The 20,609-nt window shown below is 35.6% G+C and overlaps 1 protein-coding gene across 1 annotated transcript; it reads left to right on the top strand.

Moving 5' to 3' along the window:
* Nucleotides 1–18: 18 nt before the first annotated feature.
* Nucleotides 19–15,263, top strand: LOC140147239 (hepatocyte growth factor receptor-like). Its single transcript, XM_072169019.1, has 20 exons — nt 19–24; nt 502–642; nt 1,278–1,382; nt 1,732–1,834; nt 1,932–2,137; nt 2,280–2,431; nt 2,835–2,952; nt 3,179–3,315; nt 4,244–4,414; nt 5,729–5,822; nt 7,826–8,092; nt 9,006–9,173; nt 11,179–11,422; nt 11,642–11,770; nt 12,100–12,177; nt 12,614–12,795; nt 13,031–13,146; nt 13,491–13,653; nt 13,908–14,044; nt 15,050–15,263. The coding sequence occupies exons 1-20, from the start codon at nt 19–21 to the stop codon at nt 15,261–15,263; spliced, it is 2,931 nt and encodes a 976-aa protein (XP_072025120.1).
* Nucleotides 15,264–20,609: the final 5,346 nt, after the last annotated feature.

Raw genomic sequence — 20,609 nt, forward strand, 5'->3', positions numbered from 1 at the left:
AATACACTCATAGCAGGCATGGAGGTAAGTCGTGTTCTAGGTATGACAACGTCAAGAACATGAATAGGGGCGATAATAGCGGCAATTACAAGAGCTACAAGAGCAAGAATGGTAATAATAATAATAATAATAATAATAATAATAATAATAATAATAATAATAATAATAATAATAATAATAAAAATAATAATAATAATAATAATAATAATAATACTGTGTATGCTCATACGTGTTGGTAGATAATCAAGCAAAGTAGATTTAAACTGTCATTCTGATGAGGATGTGTGTTGTACACATCAAAATATTGAGGTAACTATCTCAATATATGTTTTTGTTGAATGACAGTTTAAATCTACTTTGCTTGAATAATAATAATAATAATCATGATAAGAATAATAATACACCTTTACGTCATGTTCAATAGACATTAAATAAAAAATGATTAACAGAAAAAAATCCCAACTTTAATGAATATTATTTTATAACCTTCTGATTTTACAGCACCACGTTCCGGTATCTCGCCAAGGTCCAGATGAATGCGCGCAGCTTGAAATGCTTGATGAAGAGGTTCTTTTGGCGGTAGGACCAGAACGGGAAATTGACATCACAGTATTCAACTTACCAGATGTGAACCGACTGCCAGTATGTTAAAAACATCATATTTTTCATAATAGTGTCTTCTTCAAGCTACAAGTATATTTAAACGTGGAGGTTGGGTCTCAAATATCGAACGGAACGCTCATATTAATTATGTTTATCTGGTCTTGGACATACATGATGACGACCCAGCAAACACGAAACGTTTTATTGGGCTTTACAAAGTTTGCTTGGGTTATATAAACTGTTTTCATACCGCTTTTTAAAAATATTCTAAAAATGTTTGTTTTGTAAACATTTTATTGAAATGTTGACAATTTAACGGCAATATTTGGTCAAAATTAAACAAATTATTAATGGAGTTAAATACAAAACGAGTATTTGAAAGTGTTTTGAAACGTTTTCAAAATATTGTGTTTGATGGGGGTTTCATAAAGTTTAACGGTATTTTATAACGTACGGAATGATAAACTCTCCCTAAAATGGTTATTTTTGTCTACAAAAAGCTTTGAAGTAACAGCTGCAATAATGTTGGTCAATCACTTATGTATATTGGCTGTGTAATAGTGTGTTTTGCGTGTGTGTTGGGGAGGGGGTGTGTTTGAGTCAGTTGTTATATCTCATAATACTCACATTTGATACTTGCATCTGTAAATTATTATGATATACCCTGATTACAGGTTGATAGCTACCTATGTATATTGTACATTGAAGGAACACAAGTTGAAATTCCTGCAGTAAGGCATACCGTTAACATGAACCTCGTTCGCTGTCAGGGGACGAATGTGAGTTTTTATATTAAAACGGTTTATAAAATGCAGCATATTGATGTGGGTCACATACAGAAATTATTCAATTTGTAGGTTTGTAGGATGTGCCAGATTATCAAATGTCATGCTTTATTTTTCTATCCCTCCTTGTGTAATTAATCCCAGGTAATTAACTTCCTTTTCAAAGTTAAAGGACTACTACAGAACTTGAAGGTCATTGTGAAGGAATTGATGTAACCAGGTTGACAGCGTTTTTCCATTATATGTATCAGGCAGAGAATAAAAAATAATCGCGCTACACTAGATGTTCTAACTAGATTCAAAGAGATGCCTATAACATCTCTTTTTGCATTTCCTTTCAAAGCACGCATACATGGTCAATATTCAGGAATTGACGGTAAATATGACCTTGCATTGGAATTGGGGAGGAACGCGAAGAACAGTTGATGATGAGTATGCTTTTCAAGGTTAGCTAACGATATTTCATCAGTAATGTTTGTAGTAATTCAATCAATATCCAAATCATGCATGTTCCAATTCCAATAACATTTCCCCCTTCTGTAGTTACCTTGTTCAAGTGCGAAGTTGATCGTCCTGACTGTAGCCGATGTGTTTCTGGCCTAACTACCAGGCCAGAACTTCAACTTCAATGTGGATGGTGCATTGATTCCAAGCTGTGTGCAGTGGAAGATCACCCAAACTGTATTGAATCTAGATCTTTGATAAGGGAATCTGGAAACGAGAACTGTCCAAGTCCTGTCATCACTTCGGTAAGCTGGCAACTGTTTCATTTGATTCTGTAAACAGTAAGCATATTTGCATGAAATTTTAATCTCATATCCACTTCGTTAAAAATGAAAGAGAAAGAGAGATAATAGCAATGTAACTAATTATACTTATCTTTCTTTGTAGATGTGGCCTCCATCTGGTCCGATCGAAGGTAACACTCTTATAGATATTAACGGCACAGACCTCGGTAGAGGGTTCGATACCATCAAATCGGTCATGGTAGCAGGACGCTCATGCGACTTTATAGACAAGGATACCTATGAAATGAGCCAACGGTAAGCTGATGTATATGATAAAAGTAATGTTCTCTTAAACCTAAAACTAAAAACGACACATTCGAGTCGTTATATCAACTTCCTCAAACATTGCAGCATATCTGTAGCAGCATATCTGTAGCAGAATATTGCAGCATATCTGCAGTGTTAGAAAAAGAATTTTAATTCTTAAGGTTAAAACCTTAAATTCTTAAATTTTAAGGTTAAAACCTTATCAGAGGTATGGACTCGTATTCAAAAGTTTAAAAAATAACAGGAGTGAATCAACTTCACCATCATAACCGCCTCCGTTTACTAGTTTACTAACCGATCCAGTAACTTAAATAAAGTTGCCAACAGCAACAGAAACAACTGTGGTAGGATGTGTATGTTTCACCTGTATATGTCTATCTTTCATCATTAGATTGTTATGTATTACATCTATGAGCGGGGCTGTGGTAACAGGAGATGTGTTGATCACTGTTGCTGGAATCGATAACACGGATCAAATGAATGAGCCTGGTACAAATTTTGCCTATAAGGTATTGATGAATTACTAAGGTTGTTGGACATAGGGATAGTTATTTATTTAGGATGATGATTACATTACTTTTCGATAACACAGTTAACTCCTTCGCTAAATAAGGACATTATGTCCATCCAATGTTGACTAAATTTATTAATCAATGTATTTTGAACAAAATAACCATGCTTCGATTATTCATTTTAATATAACACTACAGCTGGTTTGAATTGTTGCTTTCACAGGATCCAGGGATCCTTGCCTTTAGTCCATTGTTTGGTCCTGAAGCAGGTGGAACTAAATTGAAAATAAAAGGCACTTCTTTGGTAACAGGACGTTATATGCAAATACACATTGGAAACTCAGCATGTGATTTAGAAAGGTGAGTTTCATTCAATGAATAAGCTAATTAAAATATTGTATTAATTAAAGGTGATACCGGTACCACATTTATTTTCCCATGTCAACTGAGGACCCGCGTCAATGTTGTAATGATCCCCTATCTCGGGTGAAAAGTGTAATAAACCGCCCTCCCCTTCCGCACACACAGAACAAAACGAATTGCTCAAGAAGGCCAGAAAACTTGTTTTACTTTTTTTTTTAATTTGCATAAATAACGCTGGAAATATAGTAATTATCAATCGACTTATAACTATCGTCGATATTTCATATGAATGTTGAAAGTTGATAGTTTGTAAAGTTCTTATGCCATCCATATCGAATAAGTGTTACCTTTTGTGAACAGATCATTTGAAGGAGGATTTCATGATCCTAGCATCCTCTTTTTATGACATTTTTCAGTAAATATCCACGAAAAAAGCTTATTCCCAAAATTTCAGTTGATTTCGATTTTGTGTTTGCGAGTTATGCATGATTATGTGATTACACTGCTCCATAGGTCACTGTTGTAATTTCGTTCTGGTATACCAGAACGAAATTCAAATTTGACGATATTTTTGCTAAACGAAATAATCTGCAAGAAATTGTTGGTACATAAACATTATGTAGCCAGAGGTATATCCAGTGGTATAAAAATCTCAACCTTTTTTGAGAAAAGTGGGGATGAGGCTGTGGATCACGAAATGCCCTTTTAATTAATTTATGTTTTCAACATTTTCAACTATATTAATTCAATATCATGTTAAAACCTTGAAATCTGTTGTTTTCAGGTCATACCCGAATCATTGATTTTAACGTCCCTCTTTTGTTCTGCTGCTGATGACACAAAACAAACTTTTCTTAATAATGGCGGCAAAGTATTTCAAAATATATGTGTTCATCAATTTTACTGCATCCATGTCTGTTTTTAGTATTGCTGCTGATGACACAGAACTCACCTGTTCTACGGGATCGGCAGTCTCCGGTTACAAAGCTCAAGTTAAAATGACTTATGATGGAGCAGAAAGAACGTCTGAAGATGAATATGAGTATCAAGATAATCCCGCTATTAACCGGGTTCAACCAAACGAGGCTTTTAAAGCGTAAGTTCACTTTCGTATAGATTATATCCTATATCGTTTTTATATATTCAATGAGTTGCTATTAATAACGAAGCACTCATGTCGTTCGTAATGTGGTTGACTTACTGTACAGGGTCACGCTGAGCTTATTAAATTTGGTGAGAGATGATCATAACATGGAGAGGAGATGTCTATATAACCAGATGATACATGATGCAGTCATGTCTACAGTAGAATTCATCTTGACCTTTGCAGGACTTAAACCCCATTAAAAGCTATTAAACCAAGATAACACTCATTGAAACAGCTCAACTGATTAAATCGGATCTTCTCTGGTTGTGCGCATGTGTCTGTTTTATATGTGCGCTATCGCTATGAGGTGCTATAATACAGCTTCAGTTGGGTAACTGATTATAAAGAAAACGCAAGGAAACAATGGTATACAAACCTTTGTTCACGAAATGAGACAATGGCCTGCTTTTTGTTAACCAGCATTCTTGAAAATGAGCAACATAATGATTGTTGACTTAACACGGTTTGGAAATAATTTCTTCATATTTTTGGTGTTATCTGTCGTTTACATATCTTTCCTAAAACACAAAAGTGCGACTATTTCCAAACACCTAAATTAGCTAAAAATTTAGGACATGTTACAAAACTATATTTTCTAGAATTTAATAGAATAGTTTAAATGTAGCTTGTACCGTTTTTTTGTGGCATCCTTCAGAACGGAGCGGTCCGTTACCAAAATAGCTCAATATTTTCGGTCAAATCTCCATTCATTTAACACGGGGAGTTGGCTAGCTATGAGCTAGCTATGCTTTGCCCTCACTCATATTCTACGAAAGTGTGACTATTTCTGAACATCTAACCTAGCTGTAATTTTAGGTAATGTTAGAGAAATATATTTGCTAGAAGTTTGGAGAATAGTTTAAATATTGGCCGGTTATTTTTCACACAGTGATGTTAACTAGGCAAATGCAATATACTTCTAACATACACTATTTGTAAAGGTCGCGCCGCATCAATGGTGAGAGCACTGTGTATTGTGTATAGGAAAACGGACAGTAACTGCAGTATGAACTAATGCCTAAACCTATGACCTAAAATCTAAGACCTAATATCTAATATCTTAGTATTAAGACCTAAGATCGAAGATCTAATATCTAACACCTAAGATTCCTATCAAATAACATCCAATGGCTTTAAAATTGGTCTTAATTTTATAGCTAAGGGGTTCTAATTAGAAAACTAAGACCACAAGTTTATGGTCTAAGTAGATCCCCTTAGATATAAGGAACCTTTAAATGTTTAATAATTGTATGTACTTTTAAGGGGAGGACGAGTTCTTCGAGTTACAGGAAGCAAGTTGGACGTTGTTCAGACTCAACAAGTGAGGATATCTATAGGGGGAAAGATATACACTGAGGTAAGGTAATAACTATTGTATTTAGGTTCATTAAATTAAAGATTATGTAGACTGCTCAGCATGCAATTGCTAATGTTTAATATTAGGATGATTTAAGGTTAGCCGAGAGTTTTTCATGCGCTTGATTTCAGAGGGGCGTAAGTTCATAACAGAAACAGCCATGCAGAAAATGAACAAGCGTACCGGGACGTATGCCTACTTACAATAGAATATATATCGATCCACGGTCAAGACATGAAAAGGCTATGAAACTTGGCTTAGCTCGTGCCAGGAGCTCGGATGTCGGGGGGGGCACAAGCCGTTTTCGGCAATTTTCACAAGGATTTTATCAATTTTAAAATTGATTGGGGGCATTTTGAATTTATAGCCTTGATATCTTTGATGAAATCAATGCTGCTATTCCCCTGATTACAATGTAAGGGTAGGCAACAACAACAATATCAAAAAGCAATTATTTGTAAATCGAATTTGGGATGAAAATCAACAAGACAGACATAGCAGGCCTACAAATTTCTGAATTATATAAAGTGAAAAACAATCAATCACGATTCACTGCACTCAGCGAATCAATCAAATAAAACTAAAAAGAAAGGAGCAAGAAAGAATAAAGAAATAATGAAAAAGAGAAAGAAAGAGAGAGAAAAGAAAATGAACGAAAAGAAAGAAAGAAAGAAAGAAAGAAAAAAAAAAAAAAAAAAAAAAAAAAAAAAAAAAAAAAGAAAAAAAAAAGAAATGAAAAAAGAAAGGGAGAAAGAAAAGAGGAAAGAAAGGAAGTAAAAATGAGAAAAGAGAAAAAAGAAAGAAAATTCAGCCACACGGAGACTCGAACCCACAAAAATAGTTCATATTAGATTCCCAGTCCAACGGTCTATCCACTCGGCCATAGATCAGCTTACGCAATTGAGTGTTCTTAAAGCGGATGATTTAACTGTAATTGGATGCAATTACATGATTACAATCGCGTCCGCATTATGGCTCTTAGAATAAACACGCATGTCGGCGCTGAAATTTTGAACGAACTGATGGAGGAAAACCTCGTTTTTGCAAAACTAGCTTCAATTTGGAGTGAAAATCAAATGGAATAGCAATTGGCAGAATGTTGAGAAATAATGTAGGTATTCAGATGTCTAAATTAACGTCTCGTAATCAAGATATCGATAATTTCACAAACCAGCTTTTTCTCTAGCAAATTCTCCAAAATTTTCCCCCAAAACGGGCTTTTAAAATTTAATCGGTACTGTATTTGGTTCTTCCCCATGGCAACATTATTTCTTTGATCGATTTGTAATACAATACGAAAAAGAAGAAAACAATCGCTCGGTGTGGATTTATACGGAGCGCACATTTGAAAAAAAACCCTCATGGAACGTGTTTTTGATCTTGTGAACATGGTGGGTAAAAATGCTTTAAACGAAGGATTTTCAAATTTATTCTAATAATTTGTATATAACACACACAAAAATGTTAAGCTTACATCCAATGCACCAACATTTTACTCGCTGCGATATTTGATTACTGAGAAAACTCTGTTTTAGAGAACAACTTTATACGTCTTTTATACGTTTTTTATACGTCTCTTTGTGTAACCTTAAAGGATGACTTTTCCCGAGAAAAATCGCAGTTGGTCAATATGTTGGGCAACTGTCATTCAACTAAGCTAGAAAAGAAGAATACACTGAGGATAAATAGTTCTTCTTCACTGATCCATTTGAGTTAATACTAGCTCACCTATAATGGTGGTAACTTCCTGTTGATCTTAATTTTACCACCTTCATTTCCAGAAAAAAAATTGATTTTGGCAATAACCAGAATAAAATCGTGAATCGGGCTTTACGGAGATGCAAGGGTACTTAAAGCAATCATTATGCGCAGAACTGGCACAATGGCGAACCGAGTGATCATGCCGATTTTATCCCTAGCGATAAATCCTTCAAGACTTTTAAAATGAAAATGTCTTATTACTCTCATTTATTTCAACATTTAGGATTATTATTCTGTTTCAGTCATGTAACGTTACCAACGAATATGGAACTTCCATGGAGTGTCCATCACCTGCTGTAAATCTTCCTGCACGTAAACGACGTCAAGCAGTTAGTGATGAAGGTGTTATAGCAATCATGGGATTCATCATGGATGGTGTCACTGATCTACGTACATGGTCTCAAAACCCACAAAACCGTTTCACCTTCGAATATTTTGAAGACCCGAATTATTTTCCGTTGAATGAGGAGGTTTATGTCAACGAAAACAACGAGTTTTTGTCGATAAAAGTAAGTAAAATACGTCATTATTCAATTATTCTATACCTTATTTTGCAAATCATTTCATAGCATTCCGTTTCGATTCGTTACGTGAAGGATACTTATTTTAAGATCTCAACCCTAATATAATCTTTGTTAATAAATGAAGAATTGAACATTTGTTCACAACACATAAAGTTACTCACCTAGAATTTTCGGTTGTTAATACTACAACCTTCGACCCAGTTCTGACGATCCAGTTCTGACGTCACAAGTCAAGAGTCGTCAAATCGATCAACGAACTGGATCATTCTGCTGAAGAAGGTTGTAGTATTAACAACCCGTTTTTAGAGGAAGTTTTTGTCAACGATAAGGATGAATGAATTTTTGGCAATAGAAGTAAGAAATACGTCATTATTCATGTTATTCCCAATGCAAATCATATCATTTATAGTACGTTGTGGAGGCAAATTTAACCATTTATTTTTTCGGACTCTTTCATAGTTTGCCCAGTGAAATAATGTGAAAGTCGATATATCAATCCCTCCGGACGTACGTCATGTTGGTAATAAGTTACCTATTATATCAGCAATACGTTTTCGATCCCACCGTTCTTGCATTAATATAAGTATAATATATACATAAGCCTGCATGAACAACCCCTGCACCACACTGTAATAGACCATTTGGCTTCCTCGAGACAGTAGCGTACGAGTGTCATACACGTGCGATCAAAGGCGGTGTATCTTTAGCGCGAGTATATCACACTCGCACGCTACTTTCTGTAGGAACTTAGAGGAAGCAAATGGATTATGTGGTTTACGTTACGCTATAGGTTTCATAACTTGTTCATCGTAATGTTTTAACGGAATTCATAATATGGTAATTTTAAGATTTGCTCATTTCAAAAATTTACTTCATTTTGCCTGAAAATCTGTTTCAGGGTCAAAGACTGAATTTAGCAAGTACTGAATCAGACGTACAGGTTTGGGTTGGCGAATACCCTTGTGAAGTTGTGAATCTGGGCTTGAATGTGTTGTCTTGTCAACTACATGCAGAACTAATCAACAACGCAGATATTATTGCCTCAAAGTTTACGCTTAATGTTACCGTAAGTCTTTAGTTTTTAGCAAAATATTATACTTGCATAATAGGGTAAATTGGGGTAAATGGAACGGTGGGGTAAATGGAACGCTGCGAATACAATTTCCTCAATCAAGAACAAAATTGGGCAACATCATACCGAGTGTTTCATTTACCCCAACGCCATACGTTCCGCTTTTGTTTCATACCCAAAACTTGGGTTTACTTGGTATTGGAGTGGAAGAAAATCTCAAAGGTTGTCACTGACCTTGAAGTGGTGATACGGTTCAGTGAACAATACTAATTTACGGGTATTGATTCCTAAATATTTGAATACTGTGCTGAGAGTTGCCATACAATATTGGCAATATGTTTGTTATCTAAAATAACATAAATGTCTTAAACAAAAAAAAATAGTAGATTTTAATGATGCAATTATGCAAATTAATATGCGAATTAGCTAATTATTTGGTTTGGTGTTCCATTTACCCCACAGCAGACCCACTTGAGGTAAATGGAACATGGTTAACTAACCTTAAATATATATAACCTGTTAGATATCTTCTTGATAATTGGTTTAAATATTCATACTGCAGTTACTGTATACACAATACACAGAGCTCTCACAATTGACGAGTGACCTCTACAAGTAATGTATGTTAGAAGTATAGGCAATTGTGTGAAAGGCTCCCCAGTTGTCTTGGATGTTTGTTGATTTCTTTGTTTCTTTCTATGTTTGAATTGTTTGAATAAAGATGATTGAATAATATGCATATTAGGTACACAGGGTACATTAAAAACAGTGCATCCCGGCAGAATTACGTTTATTAGGAAGTAATAAGATACATAAGAAATTAATCTTTAGCTATTTTTTATTTAACCATATAAAACCCTTACGCTTTGATCCGTCGAACATCGGATTTCATTAAAACCAATACCATTATAATTCTATTCAACTGGACTAACTCTTTTAGATAGCTACAGTATTAAGTTCTATCCTTGACGCATCATAATGTTAATAAATATATTTTAAGGGTACTGGCGATCCTTCTGCTCAAAATTTCATGAATCGGAATGCAGTCATGCATGTTGAAAAGAAAAATAGTTTCCACGACTTCGAAAGAACTCGAATCAGAAATCTGTTAATTCCATCCTCTGTTGATTATACGACTGACGCCTTACGGAACTTGGAAAGGAGAAACAGAATTTAACATATAGACCTCAAATGTGTTGTGTTTACTATGTTGGGTACTTACGATTATGGGACACCTTATACATGTAAACCAACCACGTAGTAAGCTAGATTTTACAAAATGCTACCTCCAGTAGGCCTTGTTCACATACATATTCTATACGGTCAATGCATACACTTTCAACAACATATGTCAAAGCAACCTCAGACTTGACAATAATTGTCCAACAATAGAGAGGTCTTGGGTTCAACCAATTATAAATTCAACCCACTTTGAAACACTTACTCCTGTCACATCTTCGGTTAGCCCGTGAAGACAAATCAGTTAAAGCCATAATGTGAGATTTGCTTCACAACGACGCCCTCAATTTTACTCGGATTTCTACTTTTTGCATAATTATAATGCCCAGTGGTGTACTAAAATACCACGTAAAAGACTAAGCCTGAAGCGCTTTAATAACAATAACATTTAACTTTTTATATTAAAACCGGGTCGACTCGGTTTTATTCAGAGTTCATCGATCGACTGCTTGCTAACATCTCCCGTGGATGTCGATCAGCTTATGTGTACACACGTCGAGCGCGATGCTCCGTGTAGTATTACATGTCACGATCGGCGAGCGTAGTACACGCATTGTAGGCGCTGAAATGAAATCGCAATTGTCTTCGTTATACCACACTTGTTTGGCTCGAAATTAAAAGGGGATAATGTGATCAGTGAAAACAAACATTTAAATAGGAATCAATTCTTTATGCAAATCACACATTATTGCTGACCCTGAAGTTTCTGCTCGTTGATATGTTATTTATTAACAATTATTTATTATTTTTATATACTCAGATAATACAAGGTAATCTGGTATTCAAGAACATTGGACAAGTCAAGTTCTTGTTCTCTCAACCACCAACAAATGGCGATTCCGCAGGAGGACAATGGAAATTGATACTTATTTCACTGGTAACACTGATAGTATTATTTGGAGTAATTATTGTACTGATACATATTTGGTACAAAATGAGGCGTGAAAATATGATCGCACAAACTAAAATTCAGCTTATAGAAAGTCTCCAAAGGTTACATCAAGGTAAATATTTATAAACCAATTGTGTAATGTACCTAAACAACAGTATATGTTTGGCTATTAAACTCAAAACATGTCCAAAATCTTTAGTTCCTATACCAATACCATATTTATTATAGAGTACAGATTCCAGATGCAAACCATACGTGGGTTTTATCTTAATCTCACTCTCTGTTATATCTGTTTCTATCCCTTACGTGGATATTTCCTTCGCATTTACAGAAGCTGAGAGGGGTCTGAAGGAAGCTGCATCAGGCAAGGCTGTCAAGCTCTCTAACAATATTACCGTAGATTTGAATGACATGCAGATTCAGTACAGTCAACTTACATTTAAAAACCCACTCGGAAAAGGTAACCACAGCTGTCTCGGTATTTAAGCGGCTTTCATCAATTAACTTTTCAATCAAGTGTTAACAGCCCATACAACTGATCATGCTGATGCCTATTTACTGTAACACATTTCATTTCCTGATTTTCTGAATTGGTAATTGAATCGACTTGCAAGTCATCGTGATCCACCTTGAAATTATCGGCCGAACCCAAAAGATCCCCGATGGGCCAGCAATAAGTCACAATATGCTTGATGAAAGATTGGCAAATCACTGGGATCATAAAGGTACTTGAACGCTTCACATGTTAACGATATCAACACTTTTTTTTCGAAATCGTCTCTTTTACAGGGGAGTTTGGAAAGGTATTTCTGGCTACCCTTACGCTCCCCAATGCGACTAAAAATGTTGCTGTGAAGACGGTTAAGGGTGAGATAATGATATTCTTCTCCGCTATTTTTTACTATTTCGTTGTAGTGATAGTACTCTTGGCAAGGGACCGTTCACAAACACTTGTTAGGTGGGGCCTGATGCAAAAAGGGAGGGACTTTAAAAGTTTTGACCCTCCAAAGGTGGGGGGCTGAAAAAAATGACGACAAACTCGAATGTTTCCTAAACAGTGCTCTTTATTTTTATTCTAATCATCACATGAATGAAATCACCGTGATCTTGGCGGAGTAGCGTTTGTCCAATTCCGTTTCCCATAAGTTGTTTATACAATGTCAATTCTTTCATGCACTATACATGATATATGTGAGACTAATAAAAAAGAACACACCGTTATCGCTTGATCAAGTTGAAGTTACTTCTTGCTTGTGTGAAATTCTGTCCTTGATTCCCGTCGGTATAATTGATTTCAATATAGGTGATACAGACGCATCATTTACATTGAAATTTCTGGAAGAAGCATTGATTATGAAAGATTTTGACCATCCAAATGTTTTGGGTTTGCTTGGTTTGACGTTTGACCCAAATGGAAATCCTATTGTAGTTCTGCCTTATATGAAGCATGGAGATCTGAGATCGCTTCTTTTGAAAGCTAAAGATGTAAGTACTGCAATAATATTTGATATCAATATCTTTATTTTCACTTCAAGCTTCTTTTTGCCAATTAGACAAGTTAAAGAAGATTCGCTCATTTTATAGATTTAATGATTTTGATCCATATGCCCTGCCATCGTCCATGGTTTGATCATCTTTGGTTTGATGTAACCGTATAATATTTTCCTCTTAATTATGTTAATTGGTACAACACTCAAGAATAATCATGTCTTTTTATTAGTCCAATGAAATCAGCGTTGAACAGATGTTAATCTTTGCCCACGATGCAGCCAAGGGAATGACATACCTTTCTGAGCACAAATTTGTACACAGAGATCTGGCAGCCAGGAATTGCATGTAAGAAAATACTTTCCTTTATCATACATAAACATCACTAAATATTATAAATATTATCAGGTTTAGCTTAGACTTGTTGGTTTAGATATTTTAAAGAACGACATATTTATGCCATCTTTAAAGGCCCAGGAAAACAGCAGATAGCAGACTAGACAATGGCCAGATGGTAACATGAGTAGGTTTGTTTCACCTTGAAGGCATGGACTAACCAATATGCCATGAACTAGTGGGACAACAACTGCTATCTTCTGGTCAGTTTATACTCTCATTTCCACATCTGATGTTTATTCTGTGGCTTTAAAGTGAAAATTCAACTTAATGTACACAATGGTTATATTTTATAGGGTCGACGAACAACTCGTTTTAAGGATAGCTGATTTCGGTCTCTCTAGGGACATGAATGAATCCGATTACTATCAGAGTGGTGACCGTAAGGCTAAATTGCCAGTCAAGTGGATGGCTCCAGAGAGTCTTGCTAAAAGACTCTACAGCGTCAAGTCAGATGTGGTATGTTTTTATTTTGTAAGGATTTTTCAAAAATTTCTAAACAAAAAAAAGGGCAATGCGACCAAACTTATGCAATATTCCAGTGTGCCTTATTATGCTTTTCAAAAGTACGATCCTGCTAAACTGGACTTTTAAGTCAGGCAAAGCGAACGAGAAGGAGTGAGGAAGTCAGATATTTTTTGATCATTTTGAAAATTGAATCCAATCACATATTTGTTTTACCTTGGTATTTCTTTCTCTTTGTCTTCATTTAGTGGTCATATGCCATTATGTTGTGGGAAATGTTCTCGCGAGGAAAGAAGCCCTATCAAGGTGTAGCTAACAGAGATGTATATCATTACATCACACAAGGAAACCGTTTACCATGCCCAACCGAATGCCCTTCGGAAATGTAAGTTTTATTTTAAAAGTTTATCGTCACCGTAACTTTTCACTGTGGTAGAATGTAATTACAAAAACTCAGGTATTCATTTGTTAACTGCAAATATGACACCTAGTTTTTCCCAGGGCAACATAATTGGCATATACACTCCTTGTGTGTTGGTCACCTGTTAGGAAAAATACGTTAGCCGACGTTAGCCCTTTGTGCAATCCCAGATTAAAGCATAGCTGTTCAAATTGTGTTAAAACCAAGGCACCTATGTTTCAGATGGACATCTTATTTTTGTAAAGATCATACATACGAGTGATATACAACGCATAAAATATAATTCCTATAGCCCCTCTCGAAAGGAAGTGCATTGCATCTGCTCAATCAGCATTTTGTGCAAATTTTATTACAAACTTGAATGCACTTTCCATTTGACATAAGAATTCTATGAAGGTTAGAAAAGGTTGGAAAGGGCGCTATTACCCTCATTTAGGACCATTTTAGGCTATTTTAGGCACTATTTTATGGTCATAAAATGAGAACCGCGTACAAATGTGTAACAAAATTCGCATCGAATGTTATTTGAGCAAGTATGAATATATCAAATACTTCTGAAGAGGGGGCTATAGTCAAAACAAAAAAATGTCCTATACCTTGGTGGTTACGAAAACAAAGGTTGGAAAAGGTCGGTTAACATATGGGCTCCAAACTGGCCAAGATCTATAAAAGTTCTCCGACTTTGATGAAATTATATATTTTCTGAATCCTTATGATCAGACTAATATTTTGGAAATAGTTTTCAAACAACTTTTAATTTCGACTCATGTATAAACTTTGACGTCGGATTTCTGGGATTTAAGAAAAGGCTAACGCTATAGCGTTGGCTAACGTATTTTCCTGATAAGTTACCCACAAGGAGCGTATACGCAAAGTCTGTTGATTGCATCACCTTAGGATCAATTGTGATCCCAAGATTGTTTAATCTGTTGTACAGTAAGAATTGGTCGACAATTTTATTTGTCATAGATACAAGATAATGAAGCGATGTTGGGAACATAATGCCAAGGAACGCCCAAGCTTCCGGGAGATCGCGGTCGCCATCCAATCCATAAAGGATTCACCAGTGCGGTACTCAACACCTACGCATCCTACAGTTAACGGTTACACTTGTGGTGACAACGAACCCAGCTACGATACAACTATAACTACAAGCGACAATCAATCAACATCAATATATTGATATATTACCAGAGAGAAAATCCAGCACTGATTACGTGGTACAGACAATACCTTCAGATGATGTCAGTCGGTCAACATCTCAATATTATGAGGTACCGCTGAATACTCTGCCAGGATCTCAATCTGATTATGAAGTACAAGTGGACCCCTTCGCAGCATCTCAACCAAACGACCATATCAAGATGGAATCTGAAGCTCAACTTTGAACTTTTACTTATACTCCTGGTAATCTCCTCTTTGCATCTTTTAGGTGGAGGTTTTTATGAAACGCACAAATAAAAAAGAGGACTATTCTAAGGTTTAAATTAATTTCATACAATTGAGAGTGGGATTTTTTACCGGGAGCGTAATTTAATTCATATTAAGTATTTATATCATTAATTTAAAAAACTTTGAATGAATAGGTACTGGTATAATACACAAATACAATTAACTGAAGGTAATTGAATTGACTATTACTCGGCTCGGATGTTATTGAACCAATGTATACATTTTCTTTCTCTTTGTCTTCATTTAGTGGTCATATGCCATTATGTTGTGGGAAATGTTCTCGCGAGGAAAGAAGCCCTATCAAGGTGTAGCTAACAGAGATGTATATCATTACATCACACAAGGAAACCGTTTACCATGCCCAACCGAATGCCCTTCGGAAATGTAAGTTTTATTTTAAAAGTTTATCGTCACCGTAACTTTTCACTGTGGTAGAATGTAATTACAAAAACTCAGGTATTCATTTGTTAACTGCAAATATGACACCTAGTTTTTCCCAGGGCAACATAATTGGCATATACACTCCTTGTGTGTTGGTCACCTGTTAGGAAAAATACGTTAGCCGACGTTAGCCCTTTGTGCAATCCCAGATTAAAGCATAGCTGTTCAAATTGTGTTAAAACCAAGGCACCTATGTTTCAGATGGACATCTTATTTTTGTAAAGATCATACATACGAGTGATATACAACGCATAAAATATAATTCCTATAGCCCCTCTCGAAAGGAAGTGCATTGCATCTGCTCAATCAGCATTTTGTGCAAATTTTATTACAAACTTGAATGCACTTTCCATTTGACATAAGAATTCTATGAAGGTTAGAAAAGGTTGGAAAGGGCGCTATTACCCTCATTTAGGACCATTTTAGGCTATTTTAGGCACTATTTTATGGTCATAAAATGAGAACCGCGTACAAATGTGTAACAAAATTCGCATCGAATGTTATTTGAGCAAGTATGAATATATCAAATACTTCTGAAGAGGGGGCTATAGTCAAAACAAAAAAATGTCCTATACTTTGGTGGTTACGAAAACAAAGGTTGGAAAAGGTCGGTTAACATATGGGCTCCAAACTGGCCAAGATCTATAAAAGTTCTCCGACTTTGATGAAATTATATATTTTCTGAATCCTTATGATCAGACTAATATTTTGGAAATAGTTTTCAAACAACTTTTAATTTCGACTCATGTATAAACTTTGACGTCGGATTTCTGGGATTTAAGAAAAGGCTAACGCTATAGCGTTGGCTAACGTATTTTCCTGATAAGTTACCCACAAGGAGCGTATACGCAAAGTCTGTTGATTGCATCACCTTAGGATCAATTGTGATCCCAAGATTGTTTAATCTGTTGTACAGTAAGAATTGGTCGACAATTTTATTTGTCATAGATACAAGATAATGAAGCGATGTTGGGAACATAATGCCAAGGAACGCCCAAGCTTCCGGGAGATCGCGGTCGCCATCCAATCCATAAAGGATTCACCAGTGCGGTACTCAACACCTACGCATCCTACAGTTAACGGTTACACTTGTGGTGACAACGAACCCAGCTACGATACAACTATAACTACAAGCGACAATCAACATCAATATATTGATATATTACCAGAGAGAAAATCCAGCACTGATTACGTGGTACAGACAATACCTTCAGATGATGTCAGTCGGTCAACATCTCAATATTATGAGGTACCGCTGAATACTCTGCCAGGATCTCAATCTGATTATGAAGTACAAGTGGACCCCTTCGCAGCATCTCAACCAAACGACCATATCAAGATGGAATCTGAAGCTCAACTTTGAACTTTTACTTATACTCCTGGTAATCTCCTCTTTGCATCTTTTAGGTGGAGGTTTTATGAAACGCACAAATAAAAAAGAGGACTATTCTAAGGTTTAAATTAATTTCATACAATTGAGAGTGGGATTTTTTACCGGGAGCGTAATTTAATTCATATTAAGTATTTATATCATTAATTTAAAAACTTTGAATGAATAGGTACTGGTATAATACACAAATACAATTAACTGAAGGTAATTGAATTGACTATTACTCGGCTCGGATGTTATTGAACCAATGTATACATTTTCGAGTAGCACTCGTCACGCGGTTATACACTACTGATAGAGGTCTGGACGCAAAGTGATGCTTGATATTATTATGGCAAGGAACTACTTTTTCGTAGGCCATCTGAAAATATACCATTTAAAAGCATCAATCCCTAAAATGCACATTTTTTGCTGTCTGATGTGGCATTTTTCCAGAGATAATGCACGTGGATGACGCTTAAAATCTCGGAAAAATACCACATTAGACAGCAAAAAATGTGCATTTTGGGGTTTGATGCTTTGAAATGTAATGATTTTTCTCATTATTTGATATTTTATACTACAACAATTGTACTAAATGTACAAACTTCAAAGATATATACAATCTTGATTTGTGAATTTATGAATCTCTATATTGGTAGCTAGACGGTGACGCAATGAATTACGGTATAATACTCGGATATACATGTATACATATGCGATGGGAACAAAAATATTGAATATAAAACATATAGCATTAAACTCAATACTCGATACAACGATAAAAATGTTAAGGATTCAGATTGATATTCATTGTGACAAATGAAATAGAATGTATATAGTATTATAGTTCGAGAATTATTTTCCGGAGAATTCCTGTAAGCAAATCCTATAATTATAATAATATAATGCATTTATGCGCTTTACGCCAAAACTACCTAAATATATAAATAGAGGAAATAAGGAGATAAAATACATACTAGCTGAAACAGCGTAACAATTATTATTTATGTAGTAGTTCTTGATTTAAACGTACCTCAACAGTACTATTCACATTCTTAAATTGAATGACCACTGGTGGTTTTCTTTGAATTTCATTTTTATATCATATTACTATTAGGGGGGAGTTTTTTCAATAAAAATTAAACATTTCGTAGAAAAAAAGATGGTCCGATTGACAGCTTCTTTCCCACCTCATCTTGTTTTGGTTTCATCAGAATTGAAATTCTAATCAGCCATGTTGAAAACTGCGGAGCTAAAATTATGCTTTGAATGGATGACATGTATCAGATACTTTACAATTGTCAACAAAGTGATCGTTGTTTTACTGAGTATCACAGATTTTGCTTCAATATAATAAACACAATTTTACGATATACATTTATCGTGATAATATTAAGGATTTACCACATGTTATTTACTTTTTATGTTTACATGTGTACAGTATACTAACTCTGATAAAAAAGAAAATAACCATCTAGCCTTGTCCAAGGCCCTCTACGTTTTTCCCCTCATGATCAGCACATGAACCATATCACTACTTCGGGTTTGACAAGTCCGCGAGGACCACAGAACAACACAAGGGACGTACCATTTGATATCAGGGAGGGGGGCTGGGTAGTTGGGGTCGTGACAATTTTTTTTTTTAGCACCTCGGTGAAGCAAAAAAAAATTTTTAGCCCCTGGATGAAGCAAATTTTTTTTTTTTAAACACCTCGGAGAGGCAAATTTTCAACAATTTGTTTGTCGAGTTGTAAAAATTTGTCCATATTTTTAATCATTTTTACGTTTTGTAGCAACTAAATTTCGAGTGCCACAAAAAAAACATCATTATTTTTATGTGTAAAATTTTCTTGAAGTATAATGAACCTCTTCTGGCGCGAAATATTTTGGCATATTAAAGCTTAACTGGTGAAACATGGAATAAATTGGTGGTTTTTAGGTTAATTTGGTCAGAAACCCACATACAGGCGTCAACGGATGACTGTATGATGGACCACCCCTAGCAAATATTGGGGGAATTATCCCCCCGGGATTTACGCCTATGCTCTCAAGCAGTCATGTGGCACAGATTTCTATAATAATTTTGACAATGGGGTGGAATTTGGTGAAAAATTGAAGTAGAGTGAATCAAGTGTTTTCACTCACAGACCCGGCTCACATAATAACTTTTCATAAACAAATGCGCACAAAATAAGTCCAGTTTGAAGCTAAAATATATTCTTGATGAAAAAAAGGTCAAATTTGCGCGAAGCGGGTAAAAATTTGGCAATATAAAAGCTATCTATATGAGGTTAATTTTTCTTCACTATTCTGTGACGAATTTTTTTTCACCCTTGACATCAAATCTTTTTTTTTCTGGTCCGAGGTGGATCAAATTTTTTTTTTTTAGTCTGAAGTGGAGCAAATTTTTTTTTGTGCTCAGATGACGCGACAAAATTATTTTTTTTCAAAAAACTACCCAGCCCCCCCCTTTGGTATCTAATGGTGCGTCCCTAACTCGGATTGAGTCTACGAGCCCGATTGCAACTTAATTCGGGGTCGCCAAGTCCGAGAGGGTGACAGACTGCTACTACCTGTGGATAAATCTTTTTGAGTTTTGTATGACACTGAGAGTGACAAAAACACATTGAACACTTTGGTTTTATAACTAATCTTGTTTATATACAGGGTGTCCCAGAATGATTTGTACCGTGTTTGCAAAAATAACTAAAAATAGAAGACGGGCAGTGTATCTATTTTTGATACCAGCATTATAATGTTGGATATGTCTCCTACCTATTCTGTTAATTTCAGCACGCTACCTTTATTTGTTTTGGCGTGGCATGCAATAATGTAAAATCGATGAAAAACGACTCGCATACCTTTGAAAAATGGCACGATACGATGAAATGAAGAACGTGGGATGTTTGGCACAGCATTTCGACGACAACTACTGTTGGGGTTGCGCCTTAAAGCTTGCCGGACAGCTGCAATGTTCGCTCTAGTTCTTACAGTCTTACGAGCACCTGAAGCTTCACTCTGCCGATTCCTGACAGTTCCGTGCTCGTCAAACTTCTTTACGTTATACACTATCGTCTAATGAATCTTCCTTGCGTCTCAACATAGCTGCCGGTTTGCCAGTAAGTTTTTGAAAGAAATCCACGCTGCTGTACAGTAAATTGAGGAGCCGACTTTTCTGTACCACAACCAATTCGATCTCTGCAAGCATTTCAAATGACATGGACCTCACACCACAATAACTATATTTAAAACTACCGCCAAAGA

The sequence above is a fragment of the Amphiura filiformis genome, chromosome 3, assembly GCF_039555335.1.
Source record: "Amphiura filiformis chromosome 3, Afil_fr2py, whole genome shotgun sequence".
NCBI lineage: Eukaryota > Metazoa > Echinodermata > Ophiuroidea > Amphilepidida > Amphiuridae > Amphiura > Amphiura filiformis.